This window comes from Ranitomeya imitator, chromosome 10 (assembly GCF_032444005.1).
Source record: "Ranitomeya imitator isolate aRanImi1 chromosome 10, aRanImi1.pri, whole genome shotgun sequence".
NCBI lineage: Eukaryota > Metazoa > Chordata > Amphibia > Anura > Dendrobatidae > Ranitomeya > Ranitomeya imitator.
This window is the reverse complement of record NC_091291.1, coordinates 111,280,050-111,307,424: the sequence shown is the minus strand read 5'-3', so window position 1 is coordinate 111,307,424 and position 27,375 is coordinate 111,280,050. Positions and strand designations below refer to the sequence as shown.

At 44.8% G+C, this 27,375-nt stretch overlaps 1 protein-coding gene across 1 annotated transcript in view; it reads right to left on the bottom strand.

Annotated features, from left to right (window-relative positions):
* Positions 1–27,375, bottom strand: part of RIMKLA (ribosomal modification protein rimK like family member A) — a 63,992-nt gene that overhangs the window by 15,572 nt on the left and 21,045 nt on the right. Inside the window, exon 2 of the mRNA XM_069741220.1 lies at positions 347–577. Within this exon, the coding sequence (XP_069597321.1) occupies positions 347–577 (231 nt within the window). The remainder of the gene's footprint in view (positions 1–346; positions 578–27,375) is intronic.

Here is a 27,375-nt window from a genome sequence, read left to right as displayed (position 1 = left end):
TCACAAAAAAAAGCAGTATCTTATCATTCATTAACCAGACTTGCCAGTTTATTATTATTATATAGAGATATAGGTAATTTGTGAGTGAGGGTAGCGTAATATTTGTATGCAGGGGAAAAGTGGGCCCCCAAAGTCAATGTTACTGGTGGGCCTTTGGCACCCCAGTCTGACACTTCTTATGACCACAACACCGGACCCCTGTGGTTTGAGTGTCGGAGGAGAAACTACGGAGGACAAAATGCTGCATCCATAAATTGGTCCATGTATCGCCCCGCAATAGCATATCGCAAGGCACTAAAATCCACCATTGTACGTGACACGACTGGAAACAGCTCCTGGGACTTACCATAGGAGAAAGTATCTGGTAAAGGAATTCCATGTCCAGCTAATTCCTGAAACGTCCAGAACTTGTTAATGCAGTTTAAAATGGCTTGTGGGCGATTGACAAGACGGCAACCTAGCTTCTCAAGGTGTCGCAAAACAGTTATATCGCTATCGGATTGCACTGTCGGAGTTGGGACCCGAACCAGTATCACCTGAGGGTAAGCAGTCACAATCTTCTGGTTAATTTGCAAGCCTGGAACACAATTTTACGAAAGGTTAAAACCCACAAATGCAGAAAGAAAATATGTCTATATCATTACATTACACAACAAAATACACGGGTGAGCCTGACAGCACAAAACGACTGTTCAAACCAAGCACACCAACATAGTCCTAATGCAAATTACATATTTAGTGTCGAAATCCTGCCATAAATGATTCTTTATTCCAATAAAAGAGGTGCCCTTCTTACCCTTTCCATCTATCTCCACCCTCCTGTGGGCAGAGCGGACAATCGAGGGAAAGACAGGCTGAGAGATGTAAAACAAGTAGTGCACTGAACGGCTCGGCCGTGCAACAAAAGCCAATGCCGTCCCCCAATGGGTTAAAACTCACCCATTTTGCCAGTAATGTAAAATACGGTGAATTCTACATTCATAATATCTGCACATAAAATCTGAACCAAATACGAAACATGTAATTCCAGCAATAGCTATTTTTTATTTTATTAGGTTTATGTTTCCTACAAAGTGCAGTGCTTGGTTTGAACAGTCATTTTGCTGATAGTCTTTAAACAAGATGTAGGGATTTATTTGCGACTAATGTATTAGTCATTTCATTGATTGTATTGAATTGATTTTTACGCGATGCGGATTGGTTTTGTTATGTAGCACACATAAAGATATATTTACATGCACATATTTTATGGCATTTTTTTGGCCTCGTGTTTGCATAACTACGGATGTGTTTGCACAAATTGTGGCAAAACACCTAAAAAATAGTGTAACTACAGTGTAAATACACCCAACACAGCCCAAAGTTAGTAGGTGATAACTAGATTAGAAGGACCCCCACCGATCACCAGAAAGGGGCATATTTCTCCCCACTACCGTAGATTGCGCATGTTCAGTCCCAATGGGACTGCTGGAAGAAAATGAGTGCAGCACTCTGGCAGGGAATGAATGGAGGGGCAGTCGAGCATGCACACTGCCATTATGCTTTAAGAGTTCTTGGTAACACAACTGTTTTCTCCAGATCTGATCAAAACAGTTTGATTACTCTGATCAGAGTGGCATCTCGGACGTAGAGAGAGAGTAAAAAAAAAGGTTCTCCATTCTGTCAGTCTGTCAAAATCAGACCTCACTTTCACCCAAAACCAGGAGTCGTGATATATACAGAAGTGATGCATATGTCTCTATTATACTTTTCCTCTGATTGTTCCACTCCTGGTTTTGGCTTACAAATACTCATGTAAAATACTGACCAAATACTGAACGTGTGAATGTGGCCTTAAAGGCATTCTCCGGGAACAGAAAAAAACTAAATAATTAAATAAAATATGATTATAAAAAAATTACTACGGTAAATATCTTTAATTAGCAAATCACTTCACAATAGTTTTGTCTAGGGAGGTAATCACTATAGAATTAAAATGGCTGTCTATGAGCATGTGCAGTAGGAAGTTCTGCCAACTCCATGTATGAAGAGAAAATGTAAACCCAGTGGCTATTCAGATTTAATACACGAGAAACCAGGGGTTCTGAGGTAAGAAGAGGCTGCTCACACTGCTGTCCACCCTGTCTATCTGATCTAATACTAGAGATACCAGGGGTGCAGAGGAAAGAAGAGTCTACTCACACTGCTGTCCATCCTGTCTATCTGATCTAATACTGGAGATACCAGGAGTGCTGAGGTAAGAAGAGGCTTCTCACACTGCTGTCCACCCTGTCTATCTGATCTAATACTAGAGATACCAGGGGTGCAGAGGAAAGAAGAGTCTACTCACACTGCTGTTCACCCTGTCTATCTGATCTAATACTGGAGATACCAGGAGTGCTGAGGTAAGAAGAGGCTTCTCACACTGCTGTCCACCCTGTCTATCTGATCTAATACTGGAGATACCAGGGGTGCTGAGGTAAGAAGAGGCTGCTCACACTGCTGCCCACCCTGTCTATCTGATCTAATATTGGATATCCCAGGAGTGCTGGGGTAAGAAGAGGCTTCTCACACTGCTGTTCACCCTGTCTATCTGATCTAATACTAGAGATACCAGGGGTGCAGAGGAAAGAAGAGTCTACTCACATTGCTGTCCACCCTGTCTATCTGATCTAATACTGGAGATACCAGCGGTGCTGAAGTAGGAGGAGGCTGCTCACACTTCTGTCCACCCTGTCTATCTGATCTAATACTAGAGATACCAGGGGTGCAGAGGAAAGAAGAGTCTACTCACACTGCTGTCCATCCTGTCTATCTGATCTAATACTGGAGATACCAGGAGTGCTGAGGTAAGAAGAGGCTTCTCACACTGCTGTCCACCCTGTCTATCTGATCTAATACTGGAGATACCAGGGGTGCTGAGGTAAGAAGAGGCTGCTCACACTGCTGCCCACCCTGTCTATCTGATCTAATATTGGATATCCCAGGAGTGCTGGGGTAAGAAGAGGCTTCTCACACTGCTGTTCACCCTGTCTATCTGATCTAATACTAGAGATACCAGGGGTGCAGAGGAAAGAAGAGTCTACTCACATTGCTGTCCACCCTGTCTATCTGATCTAATACTGGAGATACCAGAGGTGCTGAAGTAAGAAAAGACTGCTCACACTGCTGTCCACCCTGTCTATCTGATCCAATACTGGAGATACCAGAGGTGCAGAAGTAAGATGAGGCTGCTCACACTGCTGTCCACCCTGTCTATCTGATCTAATACTGGAAATACAAGGGGTGGTGCAGAAGAGTCTAACACAGCATTAGAATCAGGCTTTCTGTCCCTATGTTATTATTTCTTCAGATTTAGAAACATAAAATGAATGTCAGATTTCCATTAATATATGGCAGCTGCCTGTGATACCACTTGATATATCAGATTGATTCTTTTACTACTCGATGTATGCACACAGCCAACAACAAACCACTGCAGGCAGCATGCTCTGAATGCCAACCTAACGCACAAGAAAAGTGATTGCAGAGACAAGCTATAATTATAGATCCATTTCAGCTAAATGGTTTAATGTGCTGCATTTATATTGATGACTTATGCCTTTTAAAATGTGCAGAGCTGCAAATGTTTAAATAACTTGGACGAGGAATATCCTGCACACCAAATGCACTTAATGCGTGCTGCAAATACAGTGATGAGCTGACTCATCTGCGCTACCTGTCACCTTCAATAAAAGGGAAATGTCAAACTAGGGCAGTGTGTCAAGTGCCTCGCGGAACAGACTGCATGGATCATAAACTGAGTGGTGTGCAAAACACTAAATATATGACATATATGACATAATTACAGGAGCCGCCCAAAAGTAATAATCTGACATGTCACATTGACGGAATATGTGAGATTGACTCTTCTGTATGGTGGTTGAAGAACTCAACAACATGCGCTACATATTGTGGGTGTTTTTGTGGAAATGTCAATTAACTGACAACTGTGTAGTAGGATTCCACTTGTCGATGGTGGGTGTCACTACACATTGTGTCTAATCAGGGCTGATTGTGTTAGACAAACCCTACTGACCGGGGTGTAGCAGTCAATTTATTCAAATTCATACATTTGCAGGAAGAATAACAGAGGGATAACAATGCAGAATGTTTTTCAAGTTACTAAAACAAAAAAATAAATATACGGTAATGTGCAAAAGTTTTAGGCAGGTGTGCAAAAAAAATGCTGCAAAGTAAGAACGCTTCAAAAATAGAAGTAATAGTTTTTTCTATTAACAATTTGTAAAGTGAATAAACAAAAGAAAAATCTAGGAGAAATATTTGGCGTGACGGCTCTTTCACTGGAGAGCAGGACAGTAATGAGTGTGTGGAGACACTCCACTAACACCTACATTACATAAAGCACACTTAGGGCGCGTGCAGACGACTGGTTTAATAGGTTGAGTGCTATCCGTGGTTTTGGCTGCTAGTACTCATACCCAAGTTATTCTATGGGGCTGTGCACTTTTAAAAAATCGCAGCATGCACGATTGACCTTCAAGAATCGGGAGGCATTCACCCATCCATGTCTATGGGTCCTTTAAAAAAATCAGACCCCACTCAGATGACATCCGAGTGCAATCTGATTTGCACAGACTGACGTAATCGAGAAGGTGGAGAAACTTTTTCCTCTCCACCTCGAAGAAAATCAGATCCCACTCTAGTCAGTCTGATTGGCATAATAAGACCAATTTTCTAGGATGGAGAGAAAATGGTCATCTGCACCTGCCCTTACTCTGCAGCTTTTTTTCAGAGCTGCCTAAAGATTTTTGCACAGTACTATATGTATATATACAGTTCAGACCAAACGTTTGGACACATCTTCTCATTTAAATTTTTTTCTGTATTTTCATGACTACGAAAATTGTACATTAACATAGTAACATAGTTAGTAAGGCCGAAAAAAGACATTTGTCCATCCAGTTCAGCCTATATTCCATCATAATAAATCCCCAGATCTACGTCCTTCTACAGAACCTAATAATTGTATGATACAATATTGTTCTGCTCCAGGAAGACATCCAGGCCTCTCTTGAACCCCTCGACTGAGTTCGCCATCACCACCTCCTCAGGCAAGCAATTCCAGATTCTCACTGCCCTAACAGTAAAGAATCCTCTTCTATGTTGGTGGAAAAACCTTCTCTCCTCCAGACGCAAAGAATGCCCCCTTGTGCCCGTCACCTTCCTTGGTATAAACAGATCCTCAGCAAGATATTTGTATTGTCCCCTTATATACTTATACATGGTTATTAGATCGCCCCTCAGTCGTCTTTTTTCTAGACTAAATAATCCTAATTTCGCTAATCTATCTGGGTATTGTAGTTCTCCCATCCCCTTTATTAATTTTGTTGCCCTCCTTTGTACTCTCTCTAGTTCCATTATATCCTTCCTGAGCACCGGTGCCCAAAACTGGACACAGTACTCCATGTGCGGTCTAACTAGGGATTTGTACAGAGGCAGTATAATGCTCTCATCATGTGTATCCAGACCTCTTTTAATGCACCCCATGATCCTGTTTGCCTTGGCAGCTGCTGCCTGGCACTGGCTGCTCCAGGTAAGTTTATCATTAACTAGGATCCCCAAGTCCTTCTCCCTGTCAGATTTACCCAGTGGTTTCCCGTTCAGTGTGTAATGGTGATATTGATTCCCTCTTCCCATGTGTATAACCTTACATTTATCATTGTTAAACCTCATCTGCCACCTTTCAGCCCAAGTTTCCAACTTATCCAGATCCATCTGTAGCAGAATACTATCTTCGCTTGTATTAACTGCTTTACATAGTTTTGTATCATCTGCAAATATCGATATTTTACTGTGTAAACCTTCTACCAGATCATTAATGAATATGTTGAAGAGAACAGGTCCCAATACTGACCCCTGCGGTACCCCACTGGTCACAGCGACCCAGTTAGAGACTATACCATTTATAACCACCCTCTGCTTTCTATCACTAAGCCAGTTACTAACCCATTTACACACATTTTCCCCCAGACCAAGCATTCTCATTTTGTGTACCAACCTCTTGTGCGGCACGGTATCAAACGCTTTGGAAAAATCGAGATATACCACGTCCAATGACTCACCGTGGTCCAGTCTATAGCTTACCTCTTCATAAAAACTGATTAGATTGGTTTGACAGGAGCGATTTCTCATAAACCCATGCTGATATGGAGTTAAACAGTTATTCTCATTGAGATAATCCAGAATAACATCCCTCAGAAACCCTTCAAATATTTTACCAACAATAGAGGTTAGACTTACTGGCCTATAATTTCCAGGTTCACTTTTAGAGCCCTTTTTGAATATTGGCACCACATTTGCTATGCGCCAGTCCTGCGGAACAGACCCTGTCGCTATAGAGTCACTAAAAATAAGAAATAATGGTTTATCTATTACATTACTTAGTTCTCTTAGTACTCGTGGGTGTATGCCATCCGGACCCGGAGATTTATCTATTTTAATCTTATTTAGCCGGTTTCGCACCTCTTCTTGGGTTAGATTGGTGACCCTTAATATAGGGTTTTCATTGTTTCTTGGGATTTCACCTAGCATTTCATTTTCCACCGTGAATACCGTGGAGAAGAAGGTGTTTAATATGTTAGCTTTTTCCTCGTCATCTACAACCATTCTTTCCTCACTATTTTTTAAGGGGCCTACATTTTCAGTTTTTATTCTTTTACTATTGATATAGTTGAAGAACAGTTTGGGATTAGTTTTACTCTCCTTAGCAATGTGCTTCTCTGTTTCCTTTTTGGCAGCTTTAATTAGTTTTTTAGATAAAGTATTTTTCTCCCTATAGTTTTTTAGAGCTTCAATGGTGCCATCCTGCTTTAGTAGTGCAAATGCTTTCTTTTTACTGTTAATTGCCTGTCTTACTTCTTTGTTTAGCCACATTGGGTTTTTCCTATTTCTAGTCCTTTTATTCCCACAAGGTATAAACCGCTTACACTGCCTATTCACACTGAAGGCATCAAAACTATGAATTAACACATGTGGAATTATATACTTAACAAAAAAGTGTGAAACAACTGAAATTATGTTTTATATTCTAGGTTCTTCAAAGTAGCCACCTTTTGCTTTGATGACTGCTTTGCACACTCTTGGCATTCTCTTGATGAGCTTCAGGAGGTAGTCACCGGGAATGGTTTTCACTTCACAGGTGTGCCCTGTCAGGTTTAATAAGTGGGATTTCTTGCCTTATAAATGGGGTTGGGACCATCAGTTGTGTTGTGCAGAAGTCTGGTGGATGCACAGCTGATAGTCCTACTGAATAGACGGTTAGAATTTGTATTATGGCAAAAAAAAGCAGCTAAGTAAAGAAAAACGAGTGGCCATCATTACTTTAAGAAATGAAGGTCAGTCCGAAAAATTGGGAAAACTTTGAAAGTGTCCCCAAGTGCAGTGGCAAAAACCATCAAACGCTACAAAGAAACTGACTCACATGACAACCGCCCCAGGAAAGGAAGACCAAGAGTCACCTCTGCTTCTGAGGATAAGTTTATCCGAGTCACCAGACTCAGAAATCGCAGGTTAACAGCAGCTCAGATTAGAGACCAGGTCAATGCCACACAGAGTTCTAGCAGCAGACACATCTCTACAACAACTGTTAAGAGGAGACTTTGTGCAGCAGGCCTTCATGGTAAAATAGCTGCTAGGAAACCACTGCTAAGGACAGGCAACAAGCAGAAGAGACTTGTTTGGGCTAAAGAACACAAGGAATGGACATTAGACCAGTGGATTTCTTCGCTTGGGTCTGATAAGTCAAAATTTGAGATCTTTGGTTCCAACCACCGTGTCTTTGTGCGATGCAGAAAAGGTGAACGGATGGACTCTACATGCCTGGTTCCCACCGTGAAGCATGGAGGAGGAGGTGTGATGGTGTGGGGGTGCTTTGCTGGTGACACTGTTGGGGATTTATTCAAAATTGAAGGCATACTGAACCAGCATGGCTACCACAGCATCCTGCAGCGGCATGCTATTCCATCCGGTTTGTGTTTAGTTGGACCATCATTTATTTTTCAACAAGGCAATGACCCTAAACACCTCCAGGCTGTGTAAGGGCTATTTGACCAAGAAGGAGAGTGATGGGGTGCTACGCCAGATGACCTGGCCTCCACAGTCACCAGACCTGAACCCAATCGAGATGGTTTGGGGTGAGCAGTACCGCAGAGTGAAGGCAAAAGGGCCAACAAGTGCTAAGCATCTCTGGGAACTCCTTCAAGGTTGTTGGAAGACCATTTCCGGTGACTACCTCTTGAAGCTCATCAAGAGAATGCCAAGAGTGTGCAAAGCAATCATCCAATCAAAAGGTGGCTACTTTGAACAACCTAGAATATAAGACATAATTTCAGTTGTTTCACACTTTTTTTGTTAAGTATATAATTCCACATGTGTTAATTCATAGTTTTGATGCCTTCAGTGTGAATGTACAATTTTCACAGTCATGAAAATACAGAAAAATCTTTAAATGAGAAGGTGTGTCCAAGGAGCCATGTACAGTAGTATATAGCAGACAAATACTACGTGGCTTGTGCTATATACCATGGGTGTCAAACTGCATTCCTCGAGGGCTGCAAACAGGTCATGTTTTCAGGATTTCCTTGTACTGCACAGGTGATAATTTAATCACCAATTCATTATTTGTGTAGGTGATTAAATTATCACCTGTGCAGTACAAGGAAATCCTGAAAACATGACCTGTTTGCAGCCCTCGAGGAATGCAGTTTGACACCCCTGCTATATACTATGTGGCTGCTATATACATACATACATATTGTAGAATACCCGATGCATTATTACAGGCGACGCAATATATAACAGTGGCCATGCAGTATATAGCAGCCACGCAGTATATAACACTGCCCACGTAATGTATAGCACAGCCCACGTAGTGTAGAGCACAGCCCACGTAGTGTAGAGCAGTGTGGGCACCATATCCCTGTTAAAAAAAATTATTAAAATAAAAAAGAGTTATATACTCACCCGCCGTGATCCAGCGAAGCTCTGGCTATGTGCACGCGGCTGCCGCCATCTTCCGTTCCCAGGATGCATTGCGAAATTACCCAGATGACTTAGCGGTCTCGCGAGACCGCTAAGTCTTCTGGGTAATTTCGTAATGCATCTCTGGGATGTGAAGCTGGAGGAGGCAGCGCGCGGTTCGGAGGACTACGGAGGGTGAGAATAGCAGGTTTTTTGTTTTTTTATCATTTTTAACATTACATCTTTTTACTATTATAGGCAGCATCAATAGTAAAAATTTGGGGACACACAGGGTTAATAGCAGCGGTAACGGAGTGCGTTACCCGCAGCATAATGCGGTCCGTTACCGCTGGCATTAACCCTGTGTGAGCGGTGACTGGAGGGGAGCATGCAGGCGACAGGCACTGACTGCGGGGAGTAGGGAGGGACTAATCGGACTGTGCCCGTCGCTGATTGGTCACGGCAGCCATGACAGGCAGCTGGCGAGACCAATCAGCGACGCGGGATTTCCGTTATGGAAGTTGCAGACAGACAGAAGTACCCCTTAGACAATTATATATATATATATATATATATATATATACACACACACACAGTATATATATATATACTTCACTGATTCCAAATGCTGATTCTATTTATGTGTAGATATATATGATCGCATCAGCTGTATTAACGCAGCGTGAATGTTCTGCAACTGAAGCTGAGTGAATGTGACACATAAGCTTCCAACTTGTCTACTAGATCAAAAGCAAGATGGCAGCTTTTCACTTGCAGGCAAATGACTCTTGCTGGAACAGACAGGAAGCTCTTACACTTCCACTGCATACATAAGCAGCACTGGAAAATATTCAGTGGACAAGCTCAGGGCAAGAGCAAAATTGGAGGTGACTTGTGAAACTGACTGACCTCAGCTGCTTCAGAACCCGCAGGAAGGATGCAAAGAAATCCACGTTAGCTGTCTGAAGTGCCGATGTGCCTGGGATATCCCTGATTCATAGATGTGGGTATTTTGTATACATAATAAAGAGACTTTCAATTATAAGCTATGAAGAAGCGCCAAGCCAAAGGTGTAGAGGTAGAAGCCACACTAACAGTTTACCAAAATGCCTGCAGTTAAAGTGTTACCCTCCTGTACCGGATCCTTGCTTTGCTTCCCTCACCCCGGTCCGCAAGACTCTGTTCTGCTCCACGGCAGGCTTACAGATGGCCCGTCATGGTCCCATGTGAGTGCAGCGTCCCAGAGACCTGGTCGTTGCAGTAATGTCGCTCTGCCACTAAGGGGAGTGATGGTATGTCTGATGGCACTAAAGGAGTTCACCTGACCAGGTATCACAAGCACACATTACACTTCACACTCCGGCCACTAGGGGGGAGCAAAAGGTTCTATTTATTAGGCCACTCCTCACACTGGTAAAACTAGGGGTTGGATAGGAAGTTAGAGAGAAGCTGACTGGGCTTTGCCCAGGCAACATCTGTTATGACCTGGTGGTTAGGAGCACCCGGAATGACCTGATAGTTAAACCTCATACAGGACGAGCTCTGGGATGTGGGAGCTCTGCTGACCGCAAGCCCTAATCCTATCACACACACTAGAAATAGCCGTGGAGCGCTCCTGACCAGACCTAATAAAGGAAAAAATGGTGTGCACTCAGGTCTAGAATACGAGGTGCTGGCGTAACGAACCTTGATGGCCCCAGAGCGAAGTAGTAGAAATTCACCGCACACTCTCAAATGCTGGTTTGCAGACGTGTATTAACACTTTTATTCCAAAAAATTGTTTCAGACAGAAAAATCAACCACAAGCAGTGTAGAGATAAAGAAGGATATAACAACCCAACGTTTCGACCCTCCTGGGTCTTAGTCATGGGGTTACTAGTGAAGACAAAAAGACAAAGTATAAGACACTGAACCATATATACAATATGTACAAAGGAATAAACGGCAATAGGAATAAACGGCAATAGGATTTAGCATGGTAGCATAAGTATGATTTCCAACAATAGTAGAATAGCATCAAAGAGAGACTGGGCTGCCAGTACTAGTAGCATTATGTCAGAATGAGAAACAATATGATGTAGTAGAAACACATATGACTGGCCAGTATTACCTTGGTAGGAGATGCCAAAGTAGAAGGAAGAAGATGTAGGACCCTTAGACTTAGGGTAACCGAAACTGTAATGGATAATGGGGATATTATCAGTGAGGTAAGCAAATACAATAACCAGGTAAGGGAAGAGGGTAGCTACATGGAATGGTATTAATACAATGGATAGTTACATCCGGAAAAACTGAAATGTGTACGCAGGGACACAGGGGTAGGTAATGGACATGAGTAGTAAGGCTGCGGTAGTGGAGCAGAAATAGGGGCACAACATATAGGTTGCTGTCAGTGGGCTGGTGGTAGCTAATCTCCCGGGAGGCTGTGGGCAAATATGTGGGATACACAGATCAAGATTACCTGCTTAAGGTGTGGTGTCCAGGGTGCTAGAGCGGCGCATCCGCGTCCTGCTCCGTGTGCGGCTGTCTGATGTGCACCATGAGGCCCACAGCGGCGTTTTAAATGATCCCATATCGCTGGACCGGAAGTGCGTCACCGGGACCGGAAGTGACGTATCGTTGCAGAAAATGTTACACTGCGCATGTCTGGTTGTGAAACCATAGCGACGGACATGCTGAGGCAGGGGAGGGAGCATAAATAAACAGCCACAGATGACGTATAGTAACTGGGAGGGGTGTAGTGTGTATGCACGGTAATCATAGCGACGGTCATGTTTGGGTTATTGAAGGAGCAATAGTAAAGAGCCCTGCATGATAGATACTGCGTAATAAATGGTGACAGATAGAAAATGGGCAGAAGTATGTGAGCTACCCATAGTGGACTGTCCTAGAATCCTGAACAGGGCTCTTTACTATTGCTCCTTCAATAACCCAAACATGACCGTCGCTATGATTACCGTGCATACACACTACACCCCTCCCAGTTACTATACGTCATCTGTGGCTGTTTATTTATGCTCCCTCCCCTGCCTCAGCATGTCCGTCGCTATGGTTTCACAACCAGACATGCGCAGTGTAACATTTTCTGCAACGATACGTCACTTCCGGTCCCGGTGACGCACTTCCGGTCCAGCGATATGGGATCATTTAAAACGCCGCTGTGGGCCTCATGGTGCACATCAGACAGCCGCACACGGAGCAGGACGCGGATGCGCCGCTCTAGCACCCTGGACACCACACCTTAAGCAGGTAATCTTGATCTGTGTATCCCACATATTTGCCCACAGCCTCCCGGGAGATTAGCTACCACCAGCCCACTGACAGCAACCTATATGTTGTGCCCCTATTTCTGCTCCACTACCGCAGCCTTACTGTACGTTCACATTAGCGTTGCGCCGCCGTGCGTCGGTGACGCAACGCGCGACGCACGCTAAAACGCGCGCAAAAACGCGCGCGTTTTGCGACGCGTGCGTCGTTTTCCGACGAAAATCGGACGCACAGAAAATGCTACATGTAGCGTTTTCTTGCGTCCGACGCTAGCGTCGGAAACGACGCACGTGGCGAAAAACGCCACCAAAACGACGCACGCGTCCCCTATGTTAAACATAGGGGCGCGTCGCCGCTGCGTCGCCGGCGCAACAGCGACGCACATTGGCGGAACGCCAATGTGAACGTAGCCTTACTACTCATGTCCATTACCTACCCCTGTGTCCCTGCGTACACATTTCAGTTTTTCCGGATGTAACTATCCATTGTATTAATACCATTCCATGTAGCTACCCTCTTCCCTTACCTGGTTATTGTATTTGCTTACCTCACTGATAATATCCCCATTATCCATTACAGTTTCGGTTACCCTAAGTCTAAGGGTCCTACATCTTCTTCCTTCTACTTTGGCATCTCCTACCAAGGTAATACTGGCCAGTCATATGTGTTTCTACTACATCATATTGTTTCTCATTCTGACATAATGCTACTAGTACTGGCAGCCCAGTCTCTCTTTGATGCTATTCTACTATTGTTGGAAATCATACTTATGCTACCATGCTAAATCCTATTGCCGTTTATTCCTATTGCCGTTTATTCCTTTGTACATATTGTATATATGGTTCAGTGTCTTATACTTTGTCTTTTTGTCTTCACTAGTAACCCCATGACTAAGACCCAGGAGGGTCGAAACGTTGGGTTGTTATATCCTTCTTTATCTCTACACTGCTTGTGGTTGATTTTTCTGTCTGAAACAATTTTTTGGAATAAAAGTGTTAATACACGTCTGCAAACCAGCATTTGAGAGTGTGGGGTGAATTTCTACTACTTAGCTCTGGGGTCATCAAGGTCCGTTACGCCAGCACCTCGTATTCTAGACTTGAGTGCACACCATTTTTTCCTTTATTACGGATCCTTTTCTTGGTGCCTGCACCGGTCAGTCCAATGTCTTCAGAGACTTTTGCCTATGACATGGCTACCAGTACCAACATCCTTTCACAAGTTTCCAGTGCGAATGACTTTCTAAAAACTCCTACACAGGAGCTAAGAACCAGAGACTACGAGAAAGAGAAACGTAAACTTATCTCTTATGACTTGCACTGTATAACCTTGGCTGAGTACCACAAACAAGGAAAAATTCCCAGGGGTCTCAGATGCAACCTGCGTCCAACCCTTTTTTCTGATAACCAGGACTTCTGTGAAAAGTACAAGAGGATCCTGAATAAGTGCTCTTTGGATATCATCATTCTCACTATTGAATTTCTGCAGAAATCTATTGCTGAAACACAAGAAAATATCAAGGCCATTGAAACCCAGCTCACCTCAACCTTATCATCTGCCGAGTGGACTAAACTCAAGGAAAAAACAGATAAAGTTCTTACAGACCACCGGAATTTCTTACAAGAAAGAAAACGCTTAAAATTCCAACGAGACAACGACGACTACGCCTCCAATAAAGTTTACAAATGGAGCGATTCCACCGGGCGAGGCAACTGGCGTCGTCAACCAAATCAGCGCAGATCCTTCAGTACAGACAGCGACTCGTCTACAAATTCCAACAGGTCCCATTTTTTATCAAAAGGTCACAGGGGAGGCTACCAACGCACCGACCGACGAGAAGATCCAGGAGAAAAAATGACGACCCGCTCCCAGGTAAGGCACCTAACCTGGTGATCAACACCTCCAGCTACACGCTCTCCCCGGCTGAACTGGCCCTACTACAGAAGGGACTGTCGTTTTGTCCTACTCCCAACTGGGATGCTTTCCAGTTGGAGAGGGACCTTCAGCGGTTTTACCGCACAGTGAGACTAAAGACTCACTTCGGGACATCATCAGAGACTTCCGAGAGCAGAGTGTCTCCTAACGGGGACGTCTCTGTTGCGGAAATCTCCCTCACTTCTCTGGGTCTACGTAACCCGAGTACGTTTAGTCCACCTCAGTCTTTTCATGCTACTGAAACTTTTATTTCGTTTGTTGACCGTGAGGTGAGGGAACTATCACACCAACAGCGCCTTGGCTTCTTCCCCACACACACCAACCTCACATTAGCAGAAAAACAGGCACTGTCGTCCCTTAAGGATAACAAATCCATAATAATAAAACCTGCAGATAAGGGGGGCGCAATTGTAATCATGGACCGCGCCGGATACTCTAACGAAGTCCAGCGCCAACTTTCGGACTCCAATACATATAGAGCCACCCCGAGAGACCCCACATTTGACATCGACAAGAAAATCCGAAACCTAATTAGGACCTACTTAGATAACCACACTATTGATCAGAACACTGCCAAATTCCTCTCTAATTCCAACCCTGTCATCCCTGTATTTTATATACTCCCAAAAATCCACAAATCACTCACCAATCCTCCCGGTAAACCCATCGTGGCCTCTACTGACTCGATTCTATCACCTTTGTCGATTTACCTAGAAAAGATATTGACACCCCTCATTAGGACCACCAAGTCTTTCCTGCTAGACACTGGACATTTCTTGAGCCTCATCAGAGAGCAAGACACCATACCACCAGATAGCCTACTCGTCACATTAGATGTAAACAGTCTATATACGTCCATTACACACGAGAGAGGCGTCACAGCCACAAGGACACTCCTTCAGGCCTCAAATATGCCCGATAATTCCATCAAATTCTGCCTTGACCTCCTCAAACTAGTCCTATATGAGAATTTCTTCTTATATGAGGACACATACTATGTACAATGCTGCGGGACCGCGATGGGCTCTAATGTCGCACCGGCCTATGCAAATGCGTACATGAGCGATTTTGAAAATAATCACGTCTACCCAGAGGAACTGTTCAAGCAATACGTCCGATGTTATCACCGATACATTGATGACATCTTCCTTATCTGGACAGGGTCATCTGAACTACTATTATCCTTTCACCAACATCTTAATTCAGTTCACCCTGAGCTACAATTTACTATTCAATATGATACGACCGTTATATCGTTCTTAGACACCATGATACATAAAAACCAATCCTACAGACTGTAACAATCTCCTACACTACTCCAGTAGCCACCCTAGGGCCACCAAAAACAGCTTACCCCGATCACAATTCACGAGGCTAGCTAAGATTGTGTCGGACCCAGCCATACTCCCAATACGCCTGGATACCATGTCCCAGAAATTCAAGGACAGGAGCTACCCAGCACGCCTACTGGAATTAGAAAAAAAACAACATCCTGAGTCCCCAACCCCCTCGCCCACAATTGGCCACCAAAGAACGTGTTCCCTTTGTACACACATATCATCCCCTAATGCCAAAAGTCCAATCTATCATCAGAAAACACTGGCCTCTACTATCCAAGGCATACCCTAGAGTAGATTGCTTTACCTCACCAGTTCTAATGTGCAACAGAAGGGCTCCCAACATCAGGGATAAGTTGGTACGTGCTGACATTGGCAGTCTCCGACCAACCATGACTCAAAGCTTCCTTACAACACGTAGACAGGGCACCTTTCCTGTCTAAACTGCGCCTCGTGCTCCAACGTGATTAAATCGGACAATGTCACTCACCCTAGGACAGGCAAATCATTTCCTATTCATGGGTACCATACCTGTAATTCCAATTTCGTAGTGTACCTAATAAAATGTCCATGCGGCCTCCTATACATTGGGGAAACAACTCAGCATGTCAGAGATAGAATCGCGAGCCACAAATCGACCATTCGGTGCGGTAAAACCTGGCTTCCCATACCAGACCACTTCATTAAATTTAAACACACTGTGGCACAACTCAAATACCAAGTGATCGAACACGTACCCAGGCCTAGGAGAGGAGGCAATCACATCAGACTTCTTAAAACCAGGGAGGCCTACTGGATTCATAAACTGGATACCCTGGCCCCTAGAGGTCTCAACAGAGAGATTGACTGGTTAATATGATCCTAACTACTTTACCATTTATTTTTGCAGACTCGCTAAACTCTATTGCCTATAGGTGAGTTTCCCCTCTTTTGCGATAGACTATCATTTTTGTTGTTATTTTATTTATTTTTTCCTCCTGATATCCTCACCTACACCACCAATAGAACAGGATTCTAGGACAGTCCACTATGGGTAGCTCACATACTTCTGCCCATTTTCTATCTGTCACCATTTATTACGCAGTATCTATCATGCAGGGCTCTTTACTATTGCTCCTTCAATAACCCAAACATGACCGTCGCTATGATTACCGTGCATACACACTACACCCCTCCCAGTTACTATACGTCATCTGTGGCTGTTTATTTATGCTCCCTCCCCTGCCTCAGCATGTCCGTCGCTATGGTTTCACAACCAGACATGCGCAGTGTAACATTTTCTGCAACGATACGTCACTTCCGGTCCCGGTGACGCACTTCCGGTCCAGCGATATGGGATCATTTAAAACGCCGCTGTGGGCCTCATGGTGCACATCAGACAGCCGCACACGGAGCAGGACGCGGATGCGCCGCTCTAGCACCCTGGACACCACACCTTAAGCAGGTAATCTTGATCTGTGTATCCCACATATTTGCCCACAGCCTCCCGGGAGATTAGCTACCACCAGCCCACTGACAGCAACCTATATGTTGTGCCCCTATTTCTGCTCCACTACCGCAGCCTTACTACTCATGTCCATTACCTACCCCTGTGTCCCTGCGTACACATTTCAGTTTTTCCGGATGTAACTATCCATTGTATTAATACCATTCCATGTAGCTACCCTCTTCCCTTACCTGGTTATTGTATTTGCTTACCTCACTGATAATATCCCCATTATCCATTACAGTTTCGGCTACCCTAAGTCTAAGGGTCCTACATCTTCTTCCTTCTACTTTGGCATCTCCTACCAAGGTAATACTGGCCAGTCATATGTGTTTCTACTACATCATATTGTTTCTCATTCTGACATAATGCTACTAGTACTGGCAGCCCAGTCTCTCTTTGATGCTATTCTACTATTGTTGGAAATCATACTTATGCTACCATGCTAAATCCTATTGCCGTTTATTCCTATTGCCGTTTATTCCTTTGTACATATTGTATATATGGTTCAGTGTCTTATACTTTGTCTTTTTGTCTTCACTAGTAACCCCATGACTAAGACCCAGGAGGGTCGAAACGTTGGGTTGTTATATCCTTCTTTATCTCTACACTGCTTGTGGTTGATTTTTCTGTCTGAAACAATTTTTTGGAATAAAAGTGTTAATACACGTCTGCAAACCAGCATTTGAGAGTGTGCGGTGAATTTCTACTACCTGACCAGACCTAGGCGCCTCGTCACAGCCTAAGAGCTATCTAGCCCTAGAGATAGAAAATAAGCTCACCTTGCCTCAGAGAAATTCCCCAAAGGTAAAGGAAGCTCCCCACATATATTGACTGTGAGTAAAGATGAAAGTCACAAACGCAGAAATGAAACAGGTTTCAGCAAAGGGAGGTCAGATTTACTAAATAGACAGAGGATAGGAAAGGTAACTTTGAGATCAGCACAAAAACCTACAAAAGACCACGCAGAGTGTGCAAAAAAGACCTCCGCACCGACTCACGGTGCGGAGGGGCCACTCTGCATCCCAGAGCTTCCAGCTAGCAAGACAAAATCATGAAAACCAGCTGGACAAGAAAACAGTGAACAAATAAAGACTATAAGGAACTTAGCTTCTGCAGGAGAAGGCAGGTCACCAGAGAGATCCAGGAGCGAACTGAACTAATGCAAAAACATTGACAGCTGGCATGGAGTAACAATCTGAGAGGAGTTAAATAGAGCAGCCAACCAAAGGATAAACCACGTCACCTGTGTAAGGAGCCTCAGAAGCAGCAGCTTCACTCATAGCCACCAGAGGGAGCCCATAGACAGAACTCGCCGAAGTACCATTCACGACCACAGGAGGGAGTTCGACAACAGAATTCACAACATTACCCCCCCCTTGAGGAGGGGTCACTGAACCCTCACCAGAGCCCCCAGGCTGATCAGGATGAGCCAAATGAAAGGCACGAACAAGATCGGCAGCATGAACATCAGAGGCAAAAACCCAGGAATTATCTTCCTGACCATAACCCTTCCACTTGACCAGGTACTGGAGTTTCCGTCTCGAAACACGAGAATCCAAAATCTTCACCACCACATACTCCAACTCCCCCTCGACCAACACCGGGGCAGGAGGATCAACGGAGGGAACCATAGGCGCCACGTATCTCCGCAACAACGACCTATGGAACACATTATGGATGGCAAAAGAAGCTGGAAGGTCCAAACGAAATGACACAGGATTAAGAACTTCAGAAATCTTATATGGCCCAATGAAACGAGGCTTAAACTTAGGAGAGGAAACCTTCATAGGAACGTGACGAGATGACAACCAAACCAAATCCCCAACACGAAGTCGGGGACCAACACGACGCCGGCGGTTAGCGAAACGTTGAGCCTTCTCCTGGGACAATGTCAAATTGTCCACCACATGAGTCCAAATCTGCTGCAACCTGTCCACCACCGCATCCACACCAGGACAGTCCGAAGGCTCAACCTGCCCTGAAGAGAAACGAGGATGGAAACCAGAATTACAGAAAAAAGGAGAAACTAAAGTAGCCGAGCTGGCCCGATTATTAAGGGCGAACTCAGCCAAAGGCAAGAAGGACACCCAATCATCCTGATCAGCAGAAACAAAGCATCTCAGATATGTCTCCAAAGTCTGATTAGTTCGTTCGGTTTGGCCATTAGTCTGAGGATGGAAAGCCGAAGAAAAAGACAAATCAATGCCCATCTTAGCGCAAAAGGACCGCCAAAACCTCAAAACAAACTGGGAACCTCTGTCCGAGACGATGTTCTCTGGAATGCCATGCAAACGAACCACATGCTGGAAAAACAATGGCACCAAATCAGAGGAGGAAGGCAATTTAGATAAGGGTACCAAATGGACCATCTTAGAGAAGCGATCACAAACCACCCAAATGACCGACATCTTTTGAGAAACAGGGAGATCAGAAATAAAATCCATGGAAATATGCGTCCAGGGCCTCTTCGGGATCGGCAAGGGCAAAAGCAACCCACTGGCACGAGAACAGCAGGGCTTAGCCCGAGCACAAGTCCCACAGGACTGCACAAAAGAACGCACATCCCGTGACAAAGAAGGCCACCAAAAGGATCTAGCCACCAAATCTCTGGTACCAAAGATTCCAGGATGACCAGCCAACACTGAACAATGAATCTCAGAGATAACTCTACTAGTCCATCTATCAGGGACAAACAGTTTCTCCGTAGGACAACGGTCAGGTCTATCAGCCTGAAACTTTTGCAGCACACGCCGCAAATCAGGGGAAATGGCAGACAAAATTACCCCTTCTTTAAGAATACCCGCCGGCTCCGGCACACCCGGAGAGTCAGGCACAAAACTCCTCGACAGGGCGTCAGCCTTCACATTCTTAGATCCCGGAAGGTATGAAACCACAAAATCAAAACGGGAGAAAAAGAGCGACGATCGAGCCTGGCTAGGACTCAACCGTTTGGCAGACTCGAGATAAGTCAAATTCTTGTGATCCGTCAAGACCACCATGCGATGTTTAGCTCCTTCAAGCCAATGTCGCCACTCCTCGAATGCCCACTTCATGGCCAACAACTCCCGATTGCCCACATCATAATTGCGCTCAGCAGGCGAGAATTTTCTAGAAAAGAAGGCACAGGGTTTCATCACCGAGCCATCAGAACTTCTTTGCGACAAAACAGCCCCTGCTCCAATTTCAGAAGCATCAACCTCAACCTGAAAATGGAGCGAAACATCTGGCTGGCACAACACAGGGGCAGAAGCAAAACGACGCTTCAACTCCTGAAAAGCCTCTACAGCCGCAGAGGACCAATTGACCACATCAGCAACTTCCTTGGTCAAGTCAGTCAATGGTTTAGCAATACTGGAAAAATTAGCGATGAAGCGACGATAAAAATTAGCAAAGCCCAGGAACTTCTGTAAGCTCTTCACAGATGTCGGCTGAGTCCAATCGTAAATGGCCTGAACTTTAACAGGGTCCATCTTGATAGTAGAAGGGGAAAAAATGAAACCCAAAAATGAAACCTTCTGAACTCCAAAGAGACACTTTGACCCCTTCACAAACAAGGAATTCGCACGAAGGACCTGGAACACCATTCTGACCTGCTTCACATGAGACTCCCAATCATCCGAAAAGACCAAAATGTCATCCAAATATACAATCATGAATCTATCCAGGTACTTTTGGAAGATGTCATGCATAAAGGACTGAAACACAGATGGAGCATTAGAAAGCCTGAATGGCATAACCAGGTACTCAAAATGGCCCTCGGGCGTATTAAATGCCGTTTTCCATTCATCACCCTGTTTAATTCGCACAAGATTATACGCACCACGAAGATCTATCTTGGTGAACCAACTAGCCCCCTTAATCCGAGCAAATAAATCAGACAGCAGCGGCAAAGGATACTGAAATTTGACTGTGATCTTATTAAGAAGGCGGTAATCAATACAAGGTCTCAAAGAACCATCCTTCTTGGCCACAAAAAAGAACCCTGCTCCCAATGGTGATGACGACGGACGAATATGACCCTTCTCCAAGGATTCCTTTATATAACTCCGCATAGCGGCGTGCTCTGGCACAGATAAATTAAACAGACGGCCCTTAGGAAACTTACTACCAGGAATCAAATTAATAGCACAGTCGCAATCCCTATGAGGAGGTAGGGCACCAGATTTGGGCTCTTCAAATACATCCCGGTAATCTGATAAAAACTCAGGGACTTCAGAAGGAGTGGAAGGCGAAATTGACAGCAATGGAACATCACCATGTACCCCCTGACAACCCCAGCTGGACACAGACATAGATTTCCAATCCAACACTGGATTATGGACCTGTAGCCATGGCAACCCCAAAACGACCACATCATGCAGATTATGCAACACCAAAAAGCGAATATCCTCCTGATGTGCAGGAGCCATGCACATGGTCAATTGAGTCCAGTACTGAGGCTTATTCTTGGCCAAAGGCGTAGCATCAATTCCTCTCAATGGAATAGGATACTGCAAGGGCTCCAAGAAAAAACCACAGCGCCTGGCAAACTCCAAGTCCATCAAATTCAGGGCAGCGCCTGAATCCACAAATGCCATTACAGAATAGGACGACAGAGAGCAAATCAGAGTAACGGACAAAAGAAATTTAGACTGTACCGTACCAATGGTGGCAGACCTAGCGAACCGCTTAGTGCGCTTTGGACAATCGGAGATAGCATGAGTGGATTCACCACAGTAAAAACACAGCCCATTCCGACGTCTGTGTTCTTGCTGTTCAGCTCTGGTCAAAGTCCTATCACACTGCATAGGCTCAGGCCTATGCTCAGAGTATACCGCCAGATGGTGCACAGCTTTGCGCTCACGCATGCGCCGATCGATCTGAATGGCCAAAGACATAGACTCATTCAGACCAGCAGGCGTGGGAAATCCCACCATGACATCCTTAAGGGCTTCAGAAAGACCCTTTCTGAAAATTGCCGCCAGAGCACATTCATTCCACTGAGTAAGCACAGACCACTTTCTAAACTTCTGACAGTACACCTCCACTTCATCCTGACCCTGACACAAAGCCAGCAAGATTTTCTCTGCCTGATCCACTGAATTTGGTTCATCATAAAGCAATCCAAGTGCCAGAAAAAAGCATCAACATCACGCAATGCAGGATCTCCTGGTGCAAGGGAAAATGCCCAGTCTTGAGGGTCACCACGTAACAAAGAAATAATGATTTTTACCTGTTGAACGGGGTCACCAGAGGAGCGGGGTTTCAAAGCTAGAAACAGTTTACAATTATTTTTGAAATTCAAGAACCTAGATCTATCCCCAGAAAATAAGTCAGGAATAGGAATTCTAGGTTCTAACATAGGATTCTGAACCACAAAATCTTGAATGTTTTGTACCCTTGCAGTGAGATGATCCACACAAGAGGACAGACCTTGAATGTCCATATCTACACCTGTATCCTGAACCACCCAAAGGTCTAAGGGAAAAGAAAGACAAAACACAGTGCAAAGAAAAAAAAAATGGTCTCAGAAGTTCTCTTATCCCTCTATTGAGATGCATTAATACTTTGGGCCAGCTGTACTGTTATGACCTGGTGGTTAGGAGCACCCGGAATGACCTGATAGTTAAACCTCATACAGGGCGAGCTCTGGGATGTGGGAGCTCTGCTGACCGCAAGCCCTAATCCTATCACACACACTAGAAATAGCCGTGGAGCGCTCCTGACCAGACCTAGGCGCCTCGTCACAGCCTAAGAGCTATCTAGCCCTAGAGATAGAAAATAAGCCTACCTTGCCTCAGAGAAATTCCCCAAAGGTAAAGGAAGCCCCCCACATATATTGACTGTGAGTAAAGATGAAAGTCACAAACGCAGAAATGAAACAGGTTTCAGCAAAGGTAGGCCAGACTTACTAAATAGACAGAGGATAGGAAAGGTAACTTTGCGATCAGCACAAAAACCTACAAAAGACCACGCAGAGTGTGCAAAAAAGACCTCCGCACCGACTCATGGTGCGGAGGGGCCACTCTGCATCCCAGAGCTTCCAGCTAGCAAGACAAAATCATGAAAACCAGCTGGACAAGAAAACAGTGAACAAATAAAGACTATAAGGAACTTAGCTTCTGCAGGAGAAGGCAGGTCACCAGAGAGATCCAGGAGCGAACTGAACTAATGCAAAAACATTGACAGCTGGCATGGAGTAACGATCTGAGAGGAGTTAAATAGAGCAGCCAACCAAAGGATAAACCACGTCACCTGTGTAAGGAACCTCAGAAGCAGCAGCTTCACTTATAACCACCAGAGGGAGCCCATAGACAGAACTCGCCGAAGTACCATTCACGACCACAGGAGGGAGTTCGACAACAGAATTCACAACAAACATCCCGTGGCAGGGGGTGTTGCGGGGGAGACTTCAGAGGGGTCCCTGTTAGGCGTGGGAACCTGGCAGAGACTTAGCGACAAGAACAGAAAGCAATGGAACCGCGCCTGCACTACCTTGCGGCGGTATCCTTAGAAAGGACACGAAGAGAAGGATATTGTGGACAGTGAGAAACGAGATCAAGCACAAAGGAGAGCCAGTAGGAGTCGTGCCCCGAGAACGGCAACATCCTACTGAGGCGCGTAGCCGGTGACCGGAACAACGAGGAAGTAACTGACTTTATGCCTTACTTCAAATACAGCTTGACAGTTAATTATAGGTTGGCTGTCTACCATACATCACCTAAGCAGACATATGGAGCAACCGTGGAGAGGGGCGTCTCTAGGGTCCCAGAATAGCTCCGAGCCTTCCCGTCAACCGGGTGCATCCTAGCCATAACAAACTTGGGGGACGGAGAATAGAAAGAACGAGAACAGAAGTTGTGAGGACTATCCCGAATGCTCAGCAGGGAAGCACTACAACACAGAGGCGCTAGTGGTAGGCCACGATTTCCACCTGCAAAGGGAACTCTGGATGTGCCTTCGGACCGACCGGTCTCAGACAGCCCTTTTAACAGTGCTCTGGATTGAGGATCCTGAAGTCACCAGTAAAGAGGTAAAGAGACTGCAACCCTGTGTCCTCGTTATTGACTGCGCCTCACACCATCACCACCTACACTACTGGGAAGCCCTGGGGATATACTTCACCTGTGGGAAGGCATACCATCTAGCTGCCATAACACCATCCCAGTGGACCCCAAGCAGCGTCAGTCACCCTGACCGAATACCACAGGTGGCGTCACGAAACCTTAGCCGACTTTCATCATCCCTTTTATTGGACGCCCCTTAGCAGGGTCACGGACTGGGTCCAGCCACTGTGACAACCCCAGAACTGAGCCAGAGAGGACCGGTACCGAGTAACCCGCGGCCCTGCGTCTGGGGGCGCTCCATGAGCACTTGCCCAGGCCTATATAAGGCTCATCAAGACACAGACCTGTGACTTGGTATTAAGACATCACTGCTTCTAATATTCTGAGTTGCTCTAAGCACTTTGACCTGCTCTGCAGCTTACCTGCATTCTCCAGGACGTCTTCCGCCTGCCTGAGGTTTCCAGCTTCCCAGCTGACTGCCTGCAACATCTTAGACGTTTTCCTCCTGTCCACAGTTGCCAGCTTCCATCTGCCTGCCATCTTCTGGACATCTCCCGCCTGCCTGCGGTTTCCAGTATCCCAGCTGCATGTCCATAGTCTCCTGCATGTCGCCTGCCTGTGCTTTCCAGCATCCCAGCTGCCTTATGGATGTCTATCTCCTCTTATTGATCTCCAGCATCCCAGCTGACTGTCCTTGGTTTCCTGGACGTCGCCCGCCTGCCTGCAGATTCCAGCATCCCTGCTGCCTGTCTGCGGTCTTCTGGACATCTCCTGCCTACCCGCAATTTTCAGCATATGCGCAACCTGACCGCATCTCCTGGATGTCTTCTGCCTACGGTTTCCAGGATCTCTGCTGCCTGTCTGTGATCTCCTGGATGTCTCCCACCTGAGTTTTTAGTATCCCAGCTATTTGTGTCCTGAGTGCCTCTACTAGTGCTCTACTATTGTCCGTGTGCCCACTCGGACCTTGGGCTTGGAGGATCCACATCACCTGGTGAGCCTAACATAGAGCTGAGTAAACCAATTTGCAGTACCCTGGTCCAGTGCCCACATCAGTTTTTCTATGGCCATCAGATGGGAACACTGTGAACCGCCTCCTACCTGTCTGAATTGCCTCTTCTGATTTGTAGGCTCAACTCAACATAATAATTGCGGCATGACGTGTGCATGATGTTGTGTCAGGACCTGTGGGAAAGGTTTCTGTCTGGTGGCCCTAGAATACTGACTTTTATCGGTTTGCTCATCTCTATCTGCAGTATCATAAAAAACACACAGTGTATGTCGGGCTTACAGTATAATAGATTTTGCCAAATCTCCCGAAGCATCCAGAAAGCTCCCAGAAAAAGCATAGACCTCCCAAAGTAGTTGGACATCTTCTTGATGCCATATAATCCTCTTAAAACCTCCTGGTTAGCAGCGTATCCTGAAGGTCTCCTGTGTGTCGTGCCAGGTTGTTTCATCATCAGTCTAAAGTCTCATTCAGACGTCCATTTTTCACGTACGTGTCCTAACTGTGTTTTCTACTGAAAACATCTATGAAGATGTTCACATTTCCGTCAACTCACTCATTCAAATTAATGATTCCGTGAAAAAAAAAAAACATACAGCCCAAAAATGCCATTTGTGTGTCATCCAAGTACTGTCAATTTTTTACTGTTTGATGGGTAGGAGAACTGGATGTCAGGCTGCTGGTAAAAAATGGACAAATTATCCAAAATTTCATTAAAATTGAATCCATTAATTTTAAGTCACAATCAGAAAAAAAAAAACTGGACTTCTGAGGCCTTAACCCAGCTGTCCAGACGGACATTCAGCTGGTGGGAAACATGATGTTGGCCAGTGAAAAGAGCATAATTTTGCAAAAAAAATCTCTAAAAGCTCCCTCAAGAATTTGGCCAGGTGCTTAAACCTCAGTGTACAGCGGTCTACACCCTACGTGACTATTTTCAATTTTTAAAGGGGTTGTCCACTATATTCCCTTTGGTTATATAAAGGGATTATTTGGTTTATTTCCTCTTTACATATTGTGGCTTTCCAGTAGTAAAGTTAAACATAGATGGTTTCATTTTAGGGACACCCCTTATTTCTGGACCTGTAATATTAATCCTCATTAGAGTCAATTTCTATTTGAAAACCAATAGAAGTCTCCAGGGACTCTGAAGTTACGATTCATAAGACTAATAGAATTGTGTGTAATATCAGTGACCGAGTAAATATACGAATGATCCTGCACAGTGCAGATTGGGAGGGCAAGACTGTAAAGCTGGTAATATTCATAAGATAGGATGGCATCGTATGAAATTCAGCCCATTAATCGCATGTTGGATCATTAGACAATGAGGCTTAGGGCGCTTTCGCATTGCGTTTCGGCACACGTTCGGTGGCGCCATTGGGGATTATGTCTGAACCCCCCGCAAAACGGGATTTGAACGTATGCATCTACTGGAGGCGGGCACGTAGTAAACTGCATCTGAGGGTCCATTTCTAGTAGGGTCCTCCTCCAATAGGGTCCGCCTCCAGTAGGCGAATATGCCCGTAAATTATGCACCATTGTAATCTACAGCCCTGTCGGCACATTGGTTCAAATCCCGTTTTGTGGGGGTTCAGATGTAAGCCCTGAGCTGACAATTGAATGGGTTCCGGAACACACTGTGAAAGCACCCTTAGGTGGGCACCATGAAAAATAATGGAGTGCACAGGAAATGGTGTATATAAAAAAAAAGATAAAGAAGATACACTCACAAAAACCCTGGTACATCCACAAATTAATTTTTTACGATCCCATCAAAGAAATTTGAACAACAAGGAAAAAACTCAATTAAAACATTTAAAAAAGCCAAGAAATTTCCATTTTAGTGCATGATAAAGCTAAAAAATGGAAATGAACTCCCATTTAATGTCCAAAACCATGGACTATTAATCAAGCGAATCCCCACACTAATATAAAACATCCAATAAATATAACATGAGATAATGACAAAATATATACTGTATATAACTGTATATATGTGTGGAGTACAGTTAAAGATCATATAAAAGGAGGGGGAACAAAGGTGCCAAGGTAATTTAAATCGTTCACACTAATGATCCAACCACCAATATGTTATTATTGTAATCGGGCAGATCAGAGAGATTGGTTTAAAAAAAAAAAGTAAAACAACACAGCGGGCTTACGCAAAGTGCCAGATGGTCGGCTGCATTCGGTAGTTTTTGGTGAAAAGAGTTTAAAAAAAACCTGCAATTTCTTTTCAATTTTGAAGCAAACTTTGGAAATCCTAAATACAAAGTAAGCAGAACTGTG